General features: G+C 55.6%; 1 protein-coding gene across 2 annotated transcripts in view; it reads right to left on the bottom strand.

Moving 5' to 3' along the window:
* Positions 1 to 8,694, bottom strand: part of SACS (sacsin molecular chaperone) — a 72,990-nt gene extending 64,296 nt beyond the window's left edge. For both annotated transcript variants that reach the window (XM_045838970.1, XM_045838972.1), the window contains exons 1-2: positions 8,471 to 8,694; positions 778 to 1,264 (exon numbers count right to left, since the gene is read on the bottom strand). In XM_045838970.1, the coding sequence (XP_045694926.1) occupies positions 778 to 797 (20 nt within the window). In that variant the 5' untranslated portion in view covers positions 798 to 1,264; positions 8,471 to 8,694. The remainder of the gene's footprint in view (positions 1 to 777; positions 1,265 to 8,470) is intronic.
* Between the last annotated feature and the right edge of the window lie 11,419 nt (positions 8,695 to 20,113).

The following is a 20,113-nucleotide window of genomic DNA, read 5'->3' as shown; positions in this document are numbered from 1 at the left end:
GAAAGAAAAGTCTTTCCTGTGGCCCTCATCGGGTTTCGAGACGGGCAGCCTTACCCGGCGCCTACGGCACCGAAACGTCAACTGTGGGGCCTTCTACTTAACTGTGGCGGGCAAGGGCAACGGGCAGGCTTTCTGCCGTACGCTTAAGGAAGCAGAGTCGAGCACGTAGGTGTTTGAGAGGTAATTATACACATACGTTATATGTATAATCAAAATTCATTAATATTTATGTTTATGAATATATCTATATTGTGCGTACATCCTCAAACTTGTAAAAAACAGAATATTTCCTATAAAGTAGCAACGAAACGTGAGGGAAGGCGCAAACACGGCCTTTTACCATCACCGTTTAAAAGGAAAAGCAGGTGCCCCCTCTCTCTTTCCTCAGGTGATTTGATACAGTTCCAAGCACTTCCCAGTTGTGTATTCAACCCTCACCAAGTAATTCCACGCCCAGTAAGAGGTGCTGACACACACGTGTAGTGAGGACGACGGTGTGACCCACCTCGTCGACGGCCCGCGACTCCAAGCCACGCCGGGACCCAGAACTCCCCACCACCTGCACACAGGGGAGGAAGGATCTCCAGCCCCAGGCTGCAAATGCGACTCACACGCTTCCAGTGGGAGCTAAAGCATCTTCCTCCCCCAGAAACCTTTCCTTTGTTTTCGCCCACAAAGCCCAACTGTAGCCCAGTTTTATGTCTCCTTTGGGAAAACCGCACAGACCTTATCCCCTTAGCGCAACCTGCTCTCTCGGAAGCACGCTAACTCACTTACTGGTTATCCTCGGTCTCCATGCTCACTTCTCGCGGAACACTGGTCAGCGAGCACCATGAAAATACGCGTCTTCCTCCTGTTTGCCTTCTGTTGGTGTTTCCTTGAAGCGTGTCGGCCAGGTTCAGCCCCGCGAGGTCAGTGGAGGGCCCGTTTGCCCCCTCGGTGCCTGTCCATCACCGGATGTCCAGAAACATTCCCAGAAGTGCGACTCCCAGTCTGAAAGAGGTCGCCTCCGTGAGTTAGGTCTCCTGATGCAACCGAGTCCTTCAGGCTAACGACCGCTGGCTCTCCTCCCGCCCAGAGACAAGCTGCTTCCACGTGAGGATGGCCCGCACCTCTTCTTGCAGGTGGAGGCGCAAGGCGCTGTCGACGGCCTTGGGGAAGGCGTTCCCCGCCCTCGTCTCAGCAGCGGATGGGAACTCCTCCTCGCGGATGGGAACCCTTCTCGCCCCGGGGAGTCTGGCATGCCGGCATCGCCTCGGTGCTTCTGAAAGAAAAACCAAGAGAGGGTCAAGGAAGGCGCAGGGGAAGTGCTGGAAGCCCACGCGCTGAGGGTGGAGGGCAGCCTGGGGGACCATAGCCACGGCTCTGGCTCCAGCGACCTTGTAATTACGGGGGCTCTTTGCACCATGGCCCTGCCAGATAGCGCGGCGTCGGTCCCTCACCTCACCGCCAGGGGGCGCCGTGGGGACCCGGGCACCGTAGCCCCCGGTCTATCACACACAAAAGGCCTAATTGACGTTCCTGCTTTTCCTCCCTACCCACTTCTTCTCTCCGGCTTCCTCCAGGTGGGAATACGTGCTTCCCACAGTGTGCCTCCAGTGTGCCTCCTTCTCGGGAACGACACCCTCCAACCCAGACCTACGGCTTTACGCGTAATGTCACTCACGTTTGAAAGCGCAACGTCTACGTTAGAAAAATAAGAGAAAATAAGTCTATCGGGAAGCCTTCCTTTTTCTGGTAGCAGTCTCAAAAACCATCGGCGCCTGCTGCGGCCTAACATTTTAAGACATAAGCTAGAAAAAAATGACAAACGTACAATGAGAAACCAGAGGGACAAGTACGATGGAATTTTCTGCCCGTTCCTACAAACATCATGATTATAAATATGCTACAATTTCCAAGGAGCCCTCGACCCCCCTGGTAAACCTCGCATACAGAGTCGTTACAATGTCATGGACTATATACTCCCTCCGCTGAGCCCCCCAGCCCTGTGGCTGGTTAACCCGCCCATTTCTGAATGCTTCAGTGCATCACACAGGCGCGCTTCTAAATCCCTAACAATGACATCGCACACAAGACAAAATGGGAGCCTACTTTACCGCATCTAACATGAGTGAACAACAGTCTAACACAGTTTAGAAAAAAGAAATGGGAGCATTCAAACTCTCCATCACTGGTCAGTTTAAGATAGCGCCTGGCAAAACAGTCAAATTAATCATGCTGTGATGAATCTGGCGTTAGTCTCCTGTTTCCGTGGTAATTTTGTATTTATGTAGTTCATTAGCTATGCACATAAGTTGCATGCACAGTTGGAATGTTATTGGAGGTAAAATGAAAACACGGTATCGTAAGATTTGATAGAGCTGTGGTATTTTTAATTTGCCAGAGTGATTGCCTAGGTGGCCTGGCAGCCTGGTGCTCGGTGGGAACCGCCCATTCCGTTTTACAGGGGAGAAGCCGGCACCCAGAAAAGGCGAGCACCGTCCGTCCCGTGCGGGGACTTGAGCCCAGGGGCCTCCGACTCCCAGCTCTGGCTTCACCGCCGGCTGCGGAGTGCCTGGCACAACTGAGACGTCAAACGTGGCTTCCTTGTCTCCCCGTCCCGTCTCCAGGGGGCAGGAAAGCTGCCTGCACACACTGTATGATTCGGGGGCTGGTGCGGCGTGGGGGGGAGCACATGAGAACCACAGAAGCGCTCAGTGTGCAGTGTTCCCGGCCTGTAAAATGGGGCCAACCCGCCGTCTCCACGTGCAGGACCCTCATGGAGACCCACCTGAACTACGTCTGGAAGGGCCTAGAAAGCTACAGGCAGGGTTTGCAAACACTCGAGGCATGCCTTTTGCTCGTGTACCGTTCCTGCACACGGGCGGGGCCAGGTAAGGTGTTCACGGCACTCTCCGCCCACGGCTCCGTGTCCTCCTCCCGCGCATCGCGGGCCCAAACGACGGAGGCTCTGGACTTGCTGCCCAGCAGCGGGGCTTGGACAGCCGTCCTCGCCGGCTGGGGCATCTGATCCTTTGGCTCCGAAGCCTGCAGCCGCTGCCCATGGCTGAGAGCAGCACGGTGACCTCTCCGCCTTCCCAGCGAAAATATCCTATTTTGGCAACCTGGGCTTTCCCCAGAGGCGGACTGGCACCGCCCGCGACCTCGGTGAAGGAGCCCCGAAGAAACAGGCCAGCTTCACTCACTACTCACTCAAGGGAGCGTTTCTTCGAGCTGTTCTGCCTGGAGCAGAAAGAGCCCGGAGAATGGGGCCTAAACCACAACTTGTATAAGTAACCGCCGACGCGCCCTTAACCCAAAACCTCCCCTGGGAGGGGCAGGCAGGGGAAGGGCGTGGGGAGAGGAGGGGGTTCCTAAGGGGGAGGACAGCGGAGCCCACCAGGCAGGAGGGGGACGCGGCAGACATCGGTAAGACGGGTGGTGTCCTTGCTCTTTGTTGAAGGGCGTCCGCCAAATCCCAGAACCGCATCCTTTGTGTAGAGACTTAGAGCTAGAACACCCCTCCCCCTCCTCCCGGGGCAGGGCAGGGAGGAGCCCGCTCCTGGGCGAAGCAAGGGTGTCCCGGGCGGCCCCTCCCTCGCTCACCGCTCACCGCACTGCGGGCCACACTCTTTGCAGCTTCGCCTTATCACCAGGGCCTCCCTAGAGCAGCCCTTTCACCCACGGACAGCAAAAACTGGGGCCACGGCCGCTGTATCCGTCTCCCGAGGATGGGCCCACAGCCGTCTGAATGCGGGAACTAAGAACCAGTGTTACTTCTTCTCCTCACGTTTGGCCAGACAGGGTCACAGATGGCTACAGCCTCGGCGATGCGCAGAAAGTCTCTCCGTGAATGGGCCTCATGTTGCCCAGACAAGAGCTGCACACAGGCACCCTTGGGTCCCAGGGGCAGCCTCCCCGGAAGCGCCCTCAGGACACCCGTCTTGCCTTCCAGAACGAACCGTGAATCAGCCAGGGCCTTAAAAAGGCGCGCTTGCCAAATGGAGGCTTCGGATGCATCTGCCCGGCCAATCGAGGGACTGGAAGGTGAGACACGGCAGGAACCGGGGACGTCAATCACGACCGGACCGAATCGGCACAGGCTGTGGTCGGAAAGGTCGCGGTCGCCGCGGCCACTCTTGGGCCTCCAACCTCTATACCTGCCATTGGATGCGCGCCTACACTAGATGCGCGCCTACACTAGATGCGCGCCTACACTAGATGCGCGCCTACACTAGATGCGCGCCTACACTAGATGCGCGCCTACACTAGATGCGCGCCTACACTGGATGCGCGCCTACACTAGATGCGCGCCTACATTGGATGCGCGCCTACCCTAGATGCGCGCCTACACTAGATGCGCACCTAGACGCACTCCGCAGGGCGCCGAGGTGCAGCTAGAGGTGCGCGCGTGGGTCGTTCAATATTTCAAATTTAATTGTCAAAGTGTGTGACTCGCTCCCTCGGCCTTCCCCATGGCTCCCGCGTTTTGTGCCGGTCCTCCCGGCCCACTCAAGGTCCTCCAGGACGTCTTGTTCAGCTTTGACCCTGCGGCTGCTGCCCGGCCAGGGTCAGAGCCGTGGGTTTAGAATGTATTCAATACAGAGTGAATAATTTAGTCCCTTTGGCCAATGCCCAAGCGGTAAAAATACACATCTGCTTCTGCAGCATCTCCTTAGTGGCGCTGACCCGGGCGCAGCCTCGGCTTGCAATCCGGCAGAGCGGACGGTGGGGGGCAGGGGTTTGGGGGGGGCGGGCCCCCGAAACAGAAGCTCCTCAGTCGTAGGCTCTCGCCTTTAAAAGCTCACTTTATATCTTCAAAGATAAAATTTTACAGAACAGTAATATCCCACAGGGGCAGACTGCAGGGGATGTCAATTATATCCCAATTCGTCTTTGTAAAAGTAATGTTTTAAAAATAGACCATAAGATTGAAGTCTACCTCATGTGATAATACCTGACTAATGGTCTTCTCTGGCTTTCTGAAGGGAACAAGAATGTTCTTTCGCCCACTCGAACACCAGCGTTTCTCGGGGGTGTTGGGTGCCGAGCCAGGCCAGGGGCTCCCCTTCTGGTCCTCTGACTTCCGCTCTGGTTTGCCACCCCTCGTCCATCTAATTCGAGGGGGAGGGCTGAGCTCCCACGAGGTGAAGTGTCCAGCTGGTGTGACAGACAGCCAGTTGCAAAACCAAGTTCATCTGACCCTCAACATACATATTTCAATCCCAGCTGTTTTTTTTTCATTTAGTAGCAGGGCCCCTGGGAAATAGGAAAGTTGGACATACTGCTATATTCTTCAGGACCGGAATTTCTTAGGAGAGTCACTTAGCTTTTACTATAATAAACAAAAACATTAATAAATAAAACTAGTGAGGTGTTTAGCTTATCATGGAAAATTGATGAAGATGGAATGTAATTCTTGTTTTAAACTTAAAGAAATCCAACAAATTAATATCCTTCTACTCAAAGTCACTATGGTTTAATTCATTAAATAAAGTTCTGTTTGTGCTGGGTTGCCAGATGTAACACAAATACACTTAGTAACATTTGAATTTTATTTAGTTGCTTTTTCATCATTATTTCATCATTGTACTGTATTTTTCCATGTAAATAAATAACAAATTGCTTTGTTTAGAATGTGTATGTTTCCCGCAGTATTTCCTGTGTTTTCTCTGACAATTCTCGGGAAACTTGTTTTTAATGGTCCAGTGCATCATTGCATTCCAAACAAGGAGAAAAGGCCAAACGTCTACTACTGTGTGAGATTGTGCACAGATTTCAGACACGTAGAAATTCCAACGCGTACTGTAGCCCTCAGCACTTTGACGAAACGAGGTCCGGGAAGGTTAAATGATCACCCGTCACGATATCCGAGTGGCTTTCGGCTTCCTTTAAAGTGTTGGAGTTTGAGCAAGTGAAGAGGGGCATGGGCGGCCAGGCCCGTATACCCTGGACGGGACCACAGACTCACGGTCCGACCCACTGCAGAATACTTACGACCAGCGTTTGTCTGGGTGTCGCGGCACCACACCGGGACCAATTTCCCTCCCGGCGCCGAGGCCGCGAGAGGGGGCAGGGGTGTGGGGGGCAGAGCTGAGGGTCTACGAGCCGAAGACTCGCCCACGTTCAGCGACCCAGCAAACTGAGACACCACCTCGTCCGCCCTCTGTTATTGCAAAGAAGAAAGAGTTGGGGTCCTCCTGCCTCTCGGCCTGATGTTTTAGAATGGCCTCAACGGGGTTGCCTGTTTCAGACAGCCGTGGTGAGAGTGACAATAGACAACATGTGTGAAACCGTGTTTTCCCACGGGGTGATTGTTATGAAGGAACTATGCCCCAAAAAGAGTGCAGGCATCGTGTATCCAGGCCTGGAAGGCAACGGAAATATTTCTAGTCCGTGCTCTTATCCTAGAGATGAGGCGAAATGACCTTTCGGTTGGCAGAGAGGCCCAGGCAGAGCCACGTCCCTCCCCTGGGTGCCCAGTCCCGGTTCCGTCCCCGCTCCGGACGGTCCCCTCGGGTCCTGGCAGCTGCTCCATCCAGGACGTTGAAATCTGACCCAGAGCACTCCACGGAGAGTTTAAGGGCAGGGGAGGCAGCAGGGAGAAAGGCAGATAAAAACCAAAAAGCTGCAACAGCAACAGGATGAGCGATACAAAGAACACGGCGCCACCCACGCTGCCCACAGTCACGAGAGCCATGGGACTCTTCCTGCTTTCCCACCCGGCGCCCTCCGCACCCATCCCAGCGAGCGGTCCTCACGGGGACTCGCGGCAGGGCGGTCGCTGTCGTCATCCCACTGCCACGGCCGGTCGTAGAGGGTCTCCGAGGAGCCCATACGAGGGGAGTCGGCCGCCCGTTCCTCGAGAGAAGACCCTGGCGGCAACGTGGGAACAGCAGCGTTGTCTTGGGAGGGGAGAGACTTCAGCGAGTGCTGACTATACTTGTTGTGCTTGGTCCGAGCTCGTTATGTGGTCAAGCGGCACTTCAAAACTCACTCCCTGAGGGAAACGGTACTCGGAACCACGGTGGCCGGCTTAGCTCCGCAGGGGTGGCGAGGAAGTGAGTGGCCTGGGCGGGGAAATGACACACCTGCTCAGCAGGTGACATTGTACCAGGTGCGCGCTGGCCAGGGCCCGCTGGGTGCTTGGCCTTCACGCACACCCCCTCATGCCCACCGGATGACCACGGTGTGAACACTGACCGCCACCACCTCTCATGCAGGAAGGGCCTGAGGCTTCCAGCAGTGAAGGGACTTCTTGGTGGCCGCGGAGCTGGGAAGTGGCAGAGGGGAGACTGGAACCTGAGGCCTCCTTCTGAGAGTAAACCCAGCCGAAGGCAGCGAGACTCGAGAGGCTGGCTCCTGGTGCAAGCTCGCCCGGGCCTCACAAACCTGTGATCGGACGGACTTTCCTCCCGACCCGGTGAAGACTAGGGAGCACCATGGTTCATCGCGGCAGAGCTCCTACAACCCAGCGAAGTACAAGGGCAAAGGGGAATACGGAAGAACCCAGCCAGGCTTGCTGGAAATACCGAAGGAGTTTTGCTCTAGAGAGAAAAGGTGGATGTGAGCCAGCTCAGAAGTCAGGAAAGGTGACCAGAGGCGGCAGGGAGCAGCCACAGAGGAGAAGGGAAGAGACATGGGATGTCGTGGGTCCCTGGCAGGTAGTAAGGCTTCGGGGCAAGATGCGGCAGAGAAAGCTGGTTAGTCCTAAGTCAGTAAAACCCGTGGAACTGAATAACTACGCTTTAACCCAGTGTGCGTCTGGTTATCATCAGGCAGCTTAACGACACAGTGTGGAACATTTACTCTTCCCGAGACAAATAGGATGCCACGAAGTGTCGACTACTTTGATCTGCATTGGTGGAGAAATAACGAGCTGCCCTTCGATATATCTTCCCGCAGGTGAGCTGGGCGCCTCCGGGAACTAACCTGCCTTTGCCTTTTCCTTAAAATGGAGCAGGCTTTCCTTCCACCGAAAGGGTAAAATTAAGGCCAAACCAACCTAGCACTTTTCACTGAGGCATCAACTTTGTTTTAAGGGGGGAGGGGGGGTGGGGAACAGCAAGAGATTTTGTTGTTCAAACCGGTATACTCTTTCTAAGAATTTACTGATCGCCGATGAGAATAAATTAAATAAGCAAAATGAGACCACCTAAAAGCAGGATCTTCAGGTAATATCATTACATAAGATAACTATCAGCGATGGAATCTCGTGCCGTGTAAAACGAGAGCGATTGCTTCGCATTCAACTGTCAGCTACTTGGAGAATCCGCTTTCTTGTTCAACAGGGCTCTGGACCCCACTCGCCCAAGCACAGCAGGGGACCCCCTGAGCCGGCTGGACGGCCCAGCGCGGAGAGGAACACGACAAAGCCGGTGTCTGAGCATCTGGACCGCGCGCGCGGCGGGTCTCACTAGTAACACTGTGTAGCCAACGCCTCACCCGCCCGCCGGGGCTGCAGATCTCCCGGAGCACCATTACTCACAGCTGCACGGCACGCTCAGGAAGAGTCGCTCTCCTTTCACAAAGGACGGCGGCGCCGTCTCCACCGACACCTGCAGTGACCCGCTGACCCCGTGGCAGCGCGGTGGTGGCGGCGGGCGCAGGGGCTGAACGCCGATCAGAGCTCTCCCAGCCTCCCCGTTCCCCTGCGCCCCTGCGCTCTCGCCGGGTCCCCGCACACTCCCCGGAGCTGCCTCCCTGCTTTTGTTCCCCTTTGTCCCATCCGCAGGTCCCAGCAGCGTGACCGCCACCGCACTGCACTGGGTCCGGGGCCGACTGGATGCGCCGGCTGCTGCCGGCTGCCGCAGTCAGCAGCACCGCCCCCCAACCCCACACCCCAACTCCGTGGCCGCTTTTTTTTTCTTTTTAAAGAGACAGGACTACCCTCAACCTTCGGTTTCAAGAACGCTGCAAAACGCAGCATGGTTGCTGGAAGCTGACGCTGTAAAATAGCAGTGAGTGCGTTTATCTGTTCTCTTCAGGCTGCAGACACATTTCAGGAGGTTCCTGGCTAGCAGAGCCTGGCGCTGTGAGACACGAGCTGGGTGACCTTAGGCGAGTCGCGCCCGGGTCTCATTCACCTCGTGGGTCTAGAGGGAGAGTAGTGACCAGGTCGTGCCCAGCCTGGAAATCACATAACTTACCAAACTCAAGTTCAAAGATACCAGCTACACACTCACCGTGTGCATGGCAGTTTCCATCTCCCGAAGCGCTTTTTTGTATTTTATTGGGATTTGAGTACCGGGTTCCAAAGGTCTTAAAAAAGGAATTCTTTCAAAATGCTTTGTACACTGTGAAATGCCAGGCAGTTAGAACGTTGTCCTAATTTGTCATTATCACTGTTAGTTTCATGATAAAAAAATACTGTCCCAATAAATCAAATAGAACTCCATCTCCTTATTTCCTACAACTGGGGGTGTGAAATACCCAGCGAGCCTGTTCCTGCAAACGGCCCGCCCCCTCCTCCCCTTGGGGGCCTTGTATCCCTTCCCAGGGAGCTTCTCCCGCCCAAGGCCGGCCTCGCCCGCGGACACCTAGAACCCAGGCTTCCCTGGGCCCCGCACAGTGCAGAAGCTCCCCGTTGCCCCACCTCTGAGAGGAACACTAACTCAGCTCAGCCCACTCCAGCCCTGAAGAGGCTCCGCTGATCTTTCCCAGGGAGACGAAAGCAGGTCCCCGATGTGATCACTCACTTCAGGACCAGAGTCACCTGCCTCTCCCAGGTATGGTCTCACGCAGACACCAATCAAATCTGATGCTGCCTCTTCCCCTGCTTGACTCACAGATTCAGGCTAATCATATAATATAATATAATATAATATAATATAATATAATATAATATAATATAATAATATTATTATATTATAATACAATATATTATTATAATAAAATATTATAATAATATATATAATTATTATATTATATTATATATTCAGATATATATTATATATTTATATCCGATATATCTGAATCTTAACACTTTTCTAACCGTAACAGCCTCCTAGGGCTGCGATGCGCCAGAGCACCTGGCCTTCCCAGGCCTCCTCCCGCAGACGTGCGGACGGAGGTCGTCGCCGCTCGGCTTCCGTGCAGCCGCTTGTGCGCACGGCCAAAACCGCGCTCCTGGCCGCCCTGCGTCCCAGCGCAGCAGCCTCACAGTGAGGACCTGGGGACTTGTTCACGCTGAGTGCGGGGCACCCGGTTCTGCCACGTGACGCGGGGTGGGCGAAGTCGTGATCGATGTCTGAGGTGATGCACGAAGCCACCCTGATCACCTAAAACAAACAAAACAAAAAAACCCACTACTTCCCAGGATTCTCCTCTCACTGTTGGCAACGACCCTGCTGGGTCCCCAAGGCCACTGTGTCTACCAAGAAAAATTTGAAAAAGAGTTTATTTAAAATATATAAAAATCAGCCGCGACCCCATACCACCCAGTGAAACTGTTGGTATTTTAGTGTAACTGATTCCAGGTTGTTTCCTAGGAATGCGTGTGCAATCAACAACCGTTCATTTGCTTGTTGCGTGTCCTCCCTGGGTCAGGCCTCACCCCGCCCGCTGCAGCAAGCCAGCAGAGGGCGCTCTGTCGTGTGGAGCTTCCACTCCAGTGGGGTCACCAAGCACATACAAACAAACAAACAGGGGTGCCAGGTGGGAAAACAAGTGTCCCTAAGGCAGTGAAGCAGTGTAAGGAGATACTATGGCTTTGGAGAGGTCCTATTTTAGACAGAGACGTGCAATCAAAATTTATTTCCTGGGCACTTATAGTAAGTATGCCAGAGTAATCAAATATAGAATTTTAGAACCAAAGCTACAGTTCTTAGTTTCGTGACATTGAAGTCAATATAATCAAAAGGGGAAAAAAATCAAGTACTAAGACAGCCATTTAAAGTTTTCATATATTTTTTTCTTTCATACTCAAAGTGTTAGTTTATTGTTGATTATACAAGGATCACATCATTGCAGTCTTCTCGTAAATAATTCAAGGGCTTCCGCTAAGATAAACCATCCTTTGTAACCGGCACACCCGCCATTTCTCATCTCAGATAGGCAGCCACCATCACCCGTGTCTCCTGTGGACTGACTCTGGGTCTCCCCAGTAACGCCCACGCATGCAACCATAGCCACAGGCTGTGCGGAATCTCCCAGAGGTCATACGTTATACTTTCCTTTCTGCAGCTTGCTTTTTCCACCTCATAATCACTCAATAAATATCCTTATATTTCCATGCCAGCTACGTAATTTGCAGGTCCCGGTGCCGAAGGAAAATGAGGGGCATCGAGTTCCCATGAAGAACTTCGGGGTGACGACACAGCGTTAAACCTGGTGTGGGGCCCTTCGGAGTGTGGGACTGGGCGGGGTTTCCTGGGGCCGGCCCTGATAGAAACGTGGAAAGTGTTTACCGTATGTTAAATGGGACGTAGAATACACGACGTAAATGCGCCGTGACTATAATCATGTAGGACCGATAGGCACCTGCTGAAAGTCTGGGAATGAACTCCAAATAGTCAAACAGGAGTCAAAGTGGTTAAGGTCACAGCGTTTCAGCAAAGTCTCCTGTAGAATTTTCGTCATGTAATTTGGGGGGTAGGAGTCCATGTCTGCAGAAACAGGATAGTGAGTGATGAGGTAGGTACAGGGTCTCTGCTGACCAAGGGCCCCTGTCACTCCCCCCGGAGGGGGGGCCCCAATGTGACCAGCCGTCACAGGAAGAGACCATGCCTGGGTGCCACCCTCCTGCGCTGTCTGGTCGGCAAGAGCCCGCCTGGCCATCAAGAGCCTGCCTGGCCAGGTACTTACCTGGAAGAGTGCTCGGGGGGTTCCTCCCAGTCGTGACCAGTAAAATGAAGGAAAGGACTGGTCGGGAACAGCAAAGCGCGAACTGTGAAATCAACTGTGTCGTTAGTATGAGACGTGAACTCATAGAAAAGTGTGTCTCCGTCCAGGTCCCAAGCCTCCCTCTGGTCTTGGTGCCCCGGAGCGATCCTCTCCCGATGTAGCACTGTCGGGGCCTGTACCACCTGTGCCCAGGCTTCCCTGGGCCCTTCTGGTCACCAGGGGGCGCTGGCCCTTGCTGCACCTACAGCGGCACAAAGCTGACAGTGTGAGGGTCAGTGAGGGTCCCAGGCTGGGCAGCTGGGGGGGGGGGCGGGGGGGCGGATAAGAACCACACCTGGGAGCCAGCCAGGCCTCTTACCTGGAACATTCCCCAAGAACGAGCAAAGCCAGCGGGAAAAGAAAAACGTACAGTCTGTTCGGGAGGTGGCACAGTAGGACCAAAAAGTGCGTGAAGCTGGGGCCGCGGGTGTTTTGCCGGGTACCAAGGCCGGGCCGGGTTCGGTTCACCAGCGCGCGGCACCAGGCGAGTAGGGTCAGCGTCTCAGAGCAGACGGCCTTCCCCGGAGCATTCGGGGGGCGCACCAGTCCTCCACGGCCAGGGGCCTGCGAGCACAGCGGCCGCGCACAGCTCCCCAGCGGCGCGGTGCTGGGACGTCGTGGGTGATTTGACTTGTGTCACACGGCACTCCCCCAAGGTGAACGGAACACACCCGTGGGGACCCGGCCAGCCGCTTCCCGACAGCTGACAGCGTGCGCCCTGCCCTGCCCTGCTCCGCGTCCGAGGGAGAAAGAAGCGCAGCCAAGGTCGCGCGGACGACTCGCAGGGCCGGGGTGCTGAGCCCGATCGGTGTGAGCGCGTCCATCGGAGTCGCGTCTTTGCCCGTTGCATGGTGGGCACTGTCTCCTTGGTGGGAGCCCGGCTTCGTCTCCCTCCCCAGTGGCCGTTTATGGAACACTCCCATCCCCTCTCCCTGCCGAGGGCACCCCGCTTAAGTGAGACACTCAGGGTCTGTTTGGGCACTGGCCCTCCTCCCGCCGACACCCGTGCGCGGAGGGAGCCCAGGCCCCGCGGGCTGAGCCGGCCTCTGGCCGCCAGCGTCCTCCCGTGCGGCACGTGGATGCCCCCCACCCCCACCCGGGTCAAACGGGCCGACTGTTCCTGGAGCCACGTCCACGGTTCACCGCCACGTTGCAGATACACGCTCCCCACCTCGTTCTGAGTTGGGTCTACAGCCACACAAACTGCACTTTCCATCTTTCATCAAGAAGCCGGGGAAGCAGAAGCAGGGTGATTTCCTATTCCACTTTCCTGGAAAACCTCTGTTCCTCTCACGGGAGAAGGAAGAACTTCGGGCACGCCCTTGCGGGGTCCCAGGGCCGCGAGCGCCCTAACGTTGCAGACGCAGAAAGGGGAGGCGCAGGGAGTGCCGAGCGACCCCTAGCGGTGACGCAGTTAACAACAGTCAAATAGCGAGTGTCCCCAAAGCTCTGATGGGAATCCACACACCACGACCCCTAGTCCGGGACGTTTTCCTTTTACTCCACAAGATGCACCCCCTCCCACTCACAACCACGTGCAAAGCGGGCAATGTTCGGCGTCTATCGTAATGTAGGTGCTGAGACAGGGGCGGAGGCGAGAGTGCCGGCCCCCAAGGAGGGGGCGCCCGGGCCCGCAGAGGGATCCCAGAGCCTGCGGGCCAGTGTCTCTGCCAACACCCAGAGGTCACACGCGTGGCCTCCAAATCTGTGAGAAAAGAACTGCTCGTCCTTTAAGCCATCGCGATTGCCGTCGCTTGTAATGGCAGCCTCAGGACACTACCAACTGTCTGAGGGCGAAGACGGGCAGGTTTGAAAACGGGGCGCGGGCGGGGGGGACAGCTTCTGAGACACTGAGTGGCGCCATCTCCATCCGTCGGGGGACCACCAGGAGGCAAGGGCGCCAAGACAGGTGTCGGAAGGGGCTGGATCGCAGCGGGCGGGCTGGCTGAGCAGCCTGCCAGCAGGGGGCAGGCCGGAACCCTCCGCACGGGGTGCTGTGGCGCCGGCAGGAGGACTTGCTTCTTCCTTAGGGAAGGCCACCTCAGTAAGGCTAGCAAGGCCTTTCCCGTGCGGGACAGCCCAGGGAGCACAGCCGCCGATACCGTCTTCACTGTGTACGGGGCCAGGCGGGCGCCGGAACGACAGGGGCTCGCTTTGCAAAGTGTGTGACTGCCTACCCACTATGCTGTTGGCCTGGGAACCAGTACAAAACTATACTGAAAGTCAACTGTGATTGCAAAGCATTTAAAGAATAAAAAAATTGCAAAAAGTAAACTAAATAAGTAAACAAATATTGAGAGCTTAGAAAGGAAAAGAAGAAAAAAGGCGTTCGGTTGTTGGGACCAGGCCCACCCAGATTTCCTTTAGGATAACCTCCCTTGTTTACTTCAAGGCAGCTGACGTGGCCCTTGAATCCCAGGTGCCGATGCCTTCCCAGCCCCCCCTGGATTAGTGTTTGACTGAGTGACTGCGGACAGAAGTCTCATCCAGCTGACCCATGATAAAAAAAAAAAAATACACCGCCCCACCCCCGAGCTGCGGATTCTGGGCGGTGCGAGGCCACTGGGCCCCAGCCTGGGCCCCCGGGGCTGTGTCCGGCTTTCTGTCCAGAAGCCACTGTGTCCAACAAAGGTCCTGACTGTAACTGGTCACGCGCTGTCCCCATAGAATGCAGTCCAGAACGAGCCCTGGTCAAGGACAGAGGCAGCGGGGCCTCGAGAGGACTCTAACAAACAGGTGAACTGGAAAGCCAATGTGGGAACAGCCCTGTGGTTCCCCCACCCTCCGCAAGAGTCGACTTTTCGACTACAGGAGGAGAAGCGCACGGGCCCTCCCTCTCCCCCTCCTAACAGGACCGGGAGCCTGCGTCAGGGTGCCCTGGGGTCAGGGACAACATCGCATTTTTATTTCAGGGCTAAAAATAAAGGTTGTTGCCCAAGAGGAAGGGGTCAGACAGAGTTGCCGCCTGCCAGGGTTCTTGGTGGAGGATTTGGACGGGTGGGTGGCGGTGAGCCTGGGGACGAGGGCCAACCCACTCGGGAACGCAGGGCGGAGAGCTGGGAAGAGCCTCGGGTACCGGATCATGTCACGGAGCCGCGGACCGATGGCTGCCTGCCCTTCAAACTCTGCTGAGGCGAGGAAAACAAGGAGATCGCTTTTGTGAGCTTTCCATCACTTGCAGAATGAACAGGGTGACTAGTCAGACGAGAACAGCACCTACCACAGTCTGACCGACCAGTCTCAGCAGGTTGCTGTGTGCATTAAATGAGCTCAGGCATCTATACACAAGACACCAAAACCAGGTGGACCGATACACTGCCTTGCACGTCACAGCTGCCCGGGGAACTGTGCTTAACTGCCCCGAATCCCACCCAACACACGTTCCACAGGCGCTTTCCTTGTCAGTGGCTGTCTGTCTTTTCCCTACACGGGAGCAAATAAAAACAGTATTTGAAATCGAAATAGTTGTAGCTGTTGATCCAGGAAAACAGTGATACATCTGCTTTTTCGCCATAAAGAGAGAACAGTATTATGGGTTGTGAATTCACAATCTTCATTGAAACATGTGCACTTTGTGACAGCCTTTAAAGAGAAATGAAGCAAGTTGTAGAGACATTCTCAAGGCCGTGCTCATCCATCCGAAATGGAAAATGCAGATGTTGCTTCGTGCCGTTTATCGGCTGGCTCACGCCGAGCGAACCAGGCGGGGAGGGTGTCTCTCCAGGAGGCATGGAAGCTAGAAAAACCATGTGTGCCCCGGTGCACTTTGGAAGGTCATCAAAGACCATCTCTGCTTCAGGCCAGCCTGAACCTAAACCCCCCACGGGAGACGAGAGCCCGCCCAGCCTGCCACGCCACCTGCTCCTCATCTGTCAGGATGACAGTCAGCGTCAAGTGTGCCCTCTGGAATTCTGGAAGGCGTCCTGGTGCGGGGTGACGGCATTTTTTCCTTGGATCGTGAAAGCGACATGTGTTTAGTCAAGTGGCAACAGCACACAGGGCTCCGTGTGCCCCTTGGAAAGTTGCTCCCCATTCTCTGTCAGGCCATTAAATAACCTTTACTGCCTTGTAGAGAACTGTTTGACCAGATAACTGAATGGTTTGAGCAATATCAACATTAACCAGAGGCCTCGATTAAGCACAGACACTGTTCCTTGATGGAACTCAATGTCATCACTTAGCTGTGTGGCCTCGTGAGAGTTCCTGACCCGTTCTGGGTCAGAGTCCCCTCCTTTGTTAAGGGGGTGTATTAATCATGTTTTTTTATTGTTTATATAGTACGATGCCTTGACCAGCGGGGGCCTCACGGGCTGGCTGGGGAGGGACTGCCCTCCCAGGGTCGGGCAAACACTATAAACAGCAACCCACTGGGCCGAGAGAGCGCCTTTCCTGTGCGAGCCAGCCCACCGGACTCCCTCGCCCGCCGCCTCTTTGTCCGGCTCCCCCAGCAAGCCTGAGTTCCCCTGCCCCCACCCCCCACGGCCCAGGTCCTGGACGACCAGAGACCCCCTTTACAGCACAGAGCCCACCCACATGATTCAAGGTGCCCAATCCTTTTTAAAAAAATTTTATTTATTTATTTTTAGAGAGGGAAGGGAGGGAGAAAGAGAGAGAGAGAAACATCAATGTGCGGTTACTGGGGACCTGGCCTGCAACCCTGGCCTGCAACCCTGTGCCCTGACTGGGAATCGAACCTGCGATGCTTTGGTTCGCAGCCTGCGCTCAATCCACTGAGCTATGCCAGCCAGGGTCCTTTTTCTTAATAGTTTATTTTTTAGTGTGTTTTCCCATCACCACTCATCCCCCTTACACCCTGCCCCACCTCCACCCACTCTCCCCGCCCCCTAGTCTCCGCACTGCTGTCCATGTCCGTATTTCTTTCTTCCTTTTTGCTGGATCCCTCTAAAAATCATCCTTTTTTCCCCCTAATAGCTCCTCGACCCTGCCCTTCCTCCTATAAAAACCTTCCGACGTGCACAGGCCCTCAGGGTGCCCTTCCAGGGGCCACACGGGATGCTGTCCAGAAGGCAGGGCCCGGCACAACCAGCACCCCTTTGATGAAAAAGTCCCAGGCACGTCATTCTGTCCTCGACAACACCACCCTCGAGCACACTGTGTGACGTTTTAGGCGACATGCTCCAATTAAAACTATGAGTTATTACACCCCTACTATTGCCTTATCAGCCGCACTCAAGCGGGCCCTACTTCTGCCAGACCCTGTGTGAATCCATTAGCAAAGCCAATGAGGTCTCCACATGTACTGTTCGATTAGTTTCTTAACATAGGAAATATTTTAACATTTCCTTCCTTTTATAAGACAAAGGAGAACGGTGGTGGCCAGGGTCTGGAGGGGTCAGCAGTGAAACGGCGCTCAAGCATCACTGGAGTCGAGACCCCGGCTCGGCGGCCTGCGCACGTGTGCTCTGGCCGGGGAAGGATTCAGAGCCAAGACTCGCATGAGGCGGACGTTTACGGAGAAGGTCGCAGAGGCCGAAGACAGGAGCGGGGGAAGCAGCAGCGAGCCGGCTGGGCTGCGTGGGCTCAGGAAACAAGCACAGAGAGGAGAGGGGGCCCTGGGAGCCCAGGGGAGAGACAGGCAGAGAGGGCGCCCCTGGGGAGAGGGGAATGGGGAGGGCTCCAGGGACAGAGCTCACGCCGCGCGTCCGCACCCTGAGGGTCTCTATCCACTCTCTGAAGGCGGGGGCCTTAGGGGAGGTCCCCATCTGGTTCTGTGGCTCTCCTGGGCCTGGAGCTGAAGCGCAGCGGAGGCCTGGATGTCATCTCCAGTTGGACCAGAGCTCCGTCTCTGTGGTCAGCAGCCCCGAGGCTTTGTCTGAAGGTTTTTGGATGCAGCTCAGAACCTGACTGTCCTCAGGGCTTAATGTGTAAGAAAGTGGTCACGCACAGGTGTGTATGGGAGTCACAGGCGGTCATTCCCCAGGCCCCTCGCTCCTCCTCCAAGGGCATCTGAGACCACGTGGCCAGCAACATGGGGGGAAGAAAGGTCCGGGGAAGATCCAAACCACCTGGCCAGCAATGTGAAAGGTCAGGGGCCTAAACAGTAAGAGGAGCATCTGCTGGGGAAGAAGGGTTCCCCCGGGGCGAGGTCCTTGTTTCCCCAGTTTTGCCCGTTGCTAGGCACCTGGGGCTTTCCGCCCTGGTTACCTGCTGTACCTGGCCCACCGTTCCTACTCTCTGCTTCTGTCTGACCGCGCACCACGGAGCAGAGGGGAACGAGGAGCTGTAACGTAACACACACGGAGCTCCCTTGTTTCGAGACGAAAAGCGTTCCGGGCATTGATGGCACAGCCAAGGAAATGTTCTTAACCACGCCGATTCACGTGATGGGTTTTCTTATTCTGCCTGTGTTGGCACAATTAAAAATGTTTTCAAAGGTATCTTGACTGTTTCCTACCTCTGCCTATGTCTGCCTTTCCTTCCTCACTAGAGTATAAATCTCGTGGAGGCAGGAAACATGTCTTACACCGACAGCACCTGCCGGAGCCCCCGCCAGGGCCCAGGGCTGAGCAGGACAGACACGCTCAGGGGAAGCCCTACAGGGGAAGCCCTCGAGTGTGGGGTTTCTTACTCACCTTCTTCACACTCCCCGGCGTCTCTCACAGTGCCCTGCATGCAGTGCGTGAGCCATACATGCTCATTTATGGAGACCATGAGGCCCCAAAGGATTGTCTGACTCCTCCTCTTTCCCCTAGGGGTGGCCGCCCTGCCGCGGTGGGCTCCTGGGAGCGGCCATGCTTCTCGCAGGGGCGGAGTGAGTCGGCCACCTTCTTCCCCCCAGAAGTTGTTCAGACTTTGCCTAGAAGCCGGTTCTGAGTTCCCTGAAAGGAATCCAGCGACACGGTGTCCGAATACCTTGAGCCGCCAGGGGTCGTGCCTCTGTCATTTCATTGCACCTCGTGGCGTACCTCCTGGTGAACCGGGCACGCCACGGGGAAGTGGAAGCTCACGGGAATTAAGCGCTTCTCCCACCACTGCGCACCCCACGGACGGCAGCGTTGGGGTCCAGCTTCCCCTGAGGCTTCCTGGGACCCGTGGGATCCCCCTTCCAAACACCGTCGGTGAACCAGGAGGCCGCCAAACCGGGGTGCTCAGTGGAGGCCCCCCCGCGGACCGCTGGGTGTCCTGGCGGGGGAGGCGGCGCCCCGAGGCTGGGCTCCATCTGGGTACCAGCTCCCCTGGGAAGGGAAGAGGATTCTCACGAGTCCTCAGCAGGCTGAGCTTCTGGGAGGTGACTCGGAAACACCCCGTTTCCTGTTCGCCGAGCAAAACTGGCCCAGGGACACCGGGGTCCTCTCAGGTGTACTTAGCAATCAGTCCCCTGGTCGGTTCAGTGCTTCTTGGAATAACCGATGTATACAAATCCATGTCGATCTTCTGTACTTCGGCTTTTTACGTATCCCAGACCTGCATCCCCCCAGAGCTCCACCTTCACACGTAAACAGCTCAATGACTTTACTTTCAACCACCAGAGGGCGCCACGGTATCATTTAAAAAAATTGCCCCACCTTTAAACCTGCTGCCGACCACAGGCGTTTGGGGAAAGATCTACTACGTTTGTTTTGTTTGTTGTGTAACAGACTGTTCTAATGTGAACTCAATGGGATTGCGTGGCACAGAAGCCTATTTCGATCCTCTCGTTTTGCAAATGAGAAACTGAGGCCAGAGAGCTTGAGGACCGCAGTTGCCCGAGAGGCCCAGCTGATGGGTGGCCAAGTGTATCCCTGCCCCAGGGCTGGTCCAGAGAATCGGGCCACGACCCAGCCAGGCGGGCGGGGGCGCTCTCAACTCAGAGGGGACACAAGGGGACTGGGCCCAGGACCCCCACCGCGCTATGGAGAGCTGCGGAGTAAAAGTCAGCATCGCTTCCAGGGTGGAGGACCTTGTGTCGTACTGGGAAAGACTAATACGGACACAGAGCGGGGAGAGCAGGTCCTGGAAACACGCGGAACCCAGACGCGCTCCGGTAACTGAGGCCGCCCAGCGCCAAAGCGCAAGACGGAGCGTGCTCCAGGGGGATCGGAGCGCGGAGGGTTATCAGCGTCTGCGGCGGTCACCCGGAAAGGGCCGGCCCAGTTCCGCGCGCCGCCTCTGTTGCCATGGAGATCTCCTTGTCCTCCACTCGCAGTTCGCAGGGCGTGGGTCTGCTCTTGAGGGTTTGGTAAAAGATCCCATGCAAGTGATTATTAAAACCAGATAGGATCAGGGCCGAGGGTTGATGTTCTGAAAT

This window comes from Phyllostomus hastatus, unplaced genomic scaffold, assembly GCF_019186645.2.
Source record: "Phyllostomus hastatus isolate PE091 unplaced genomic scaffold, TTU_PhHast_1.1 phas_contig_29, whole genome shotgun sequence".
Lineage (NCBI taxonomy): Eukaryota > Metazoa > Chordata > Mammalia > Chiroptera > Phyllostomidae > Phyllostomus > Phyllostomus hastatus.
This window is presented reverse-complemented; position numbering and strand designations above follow the sequence as displayed.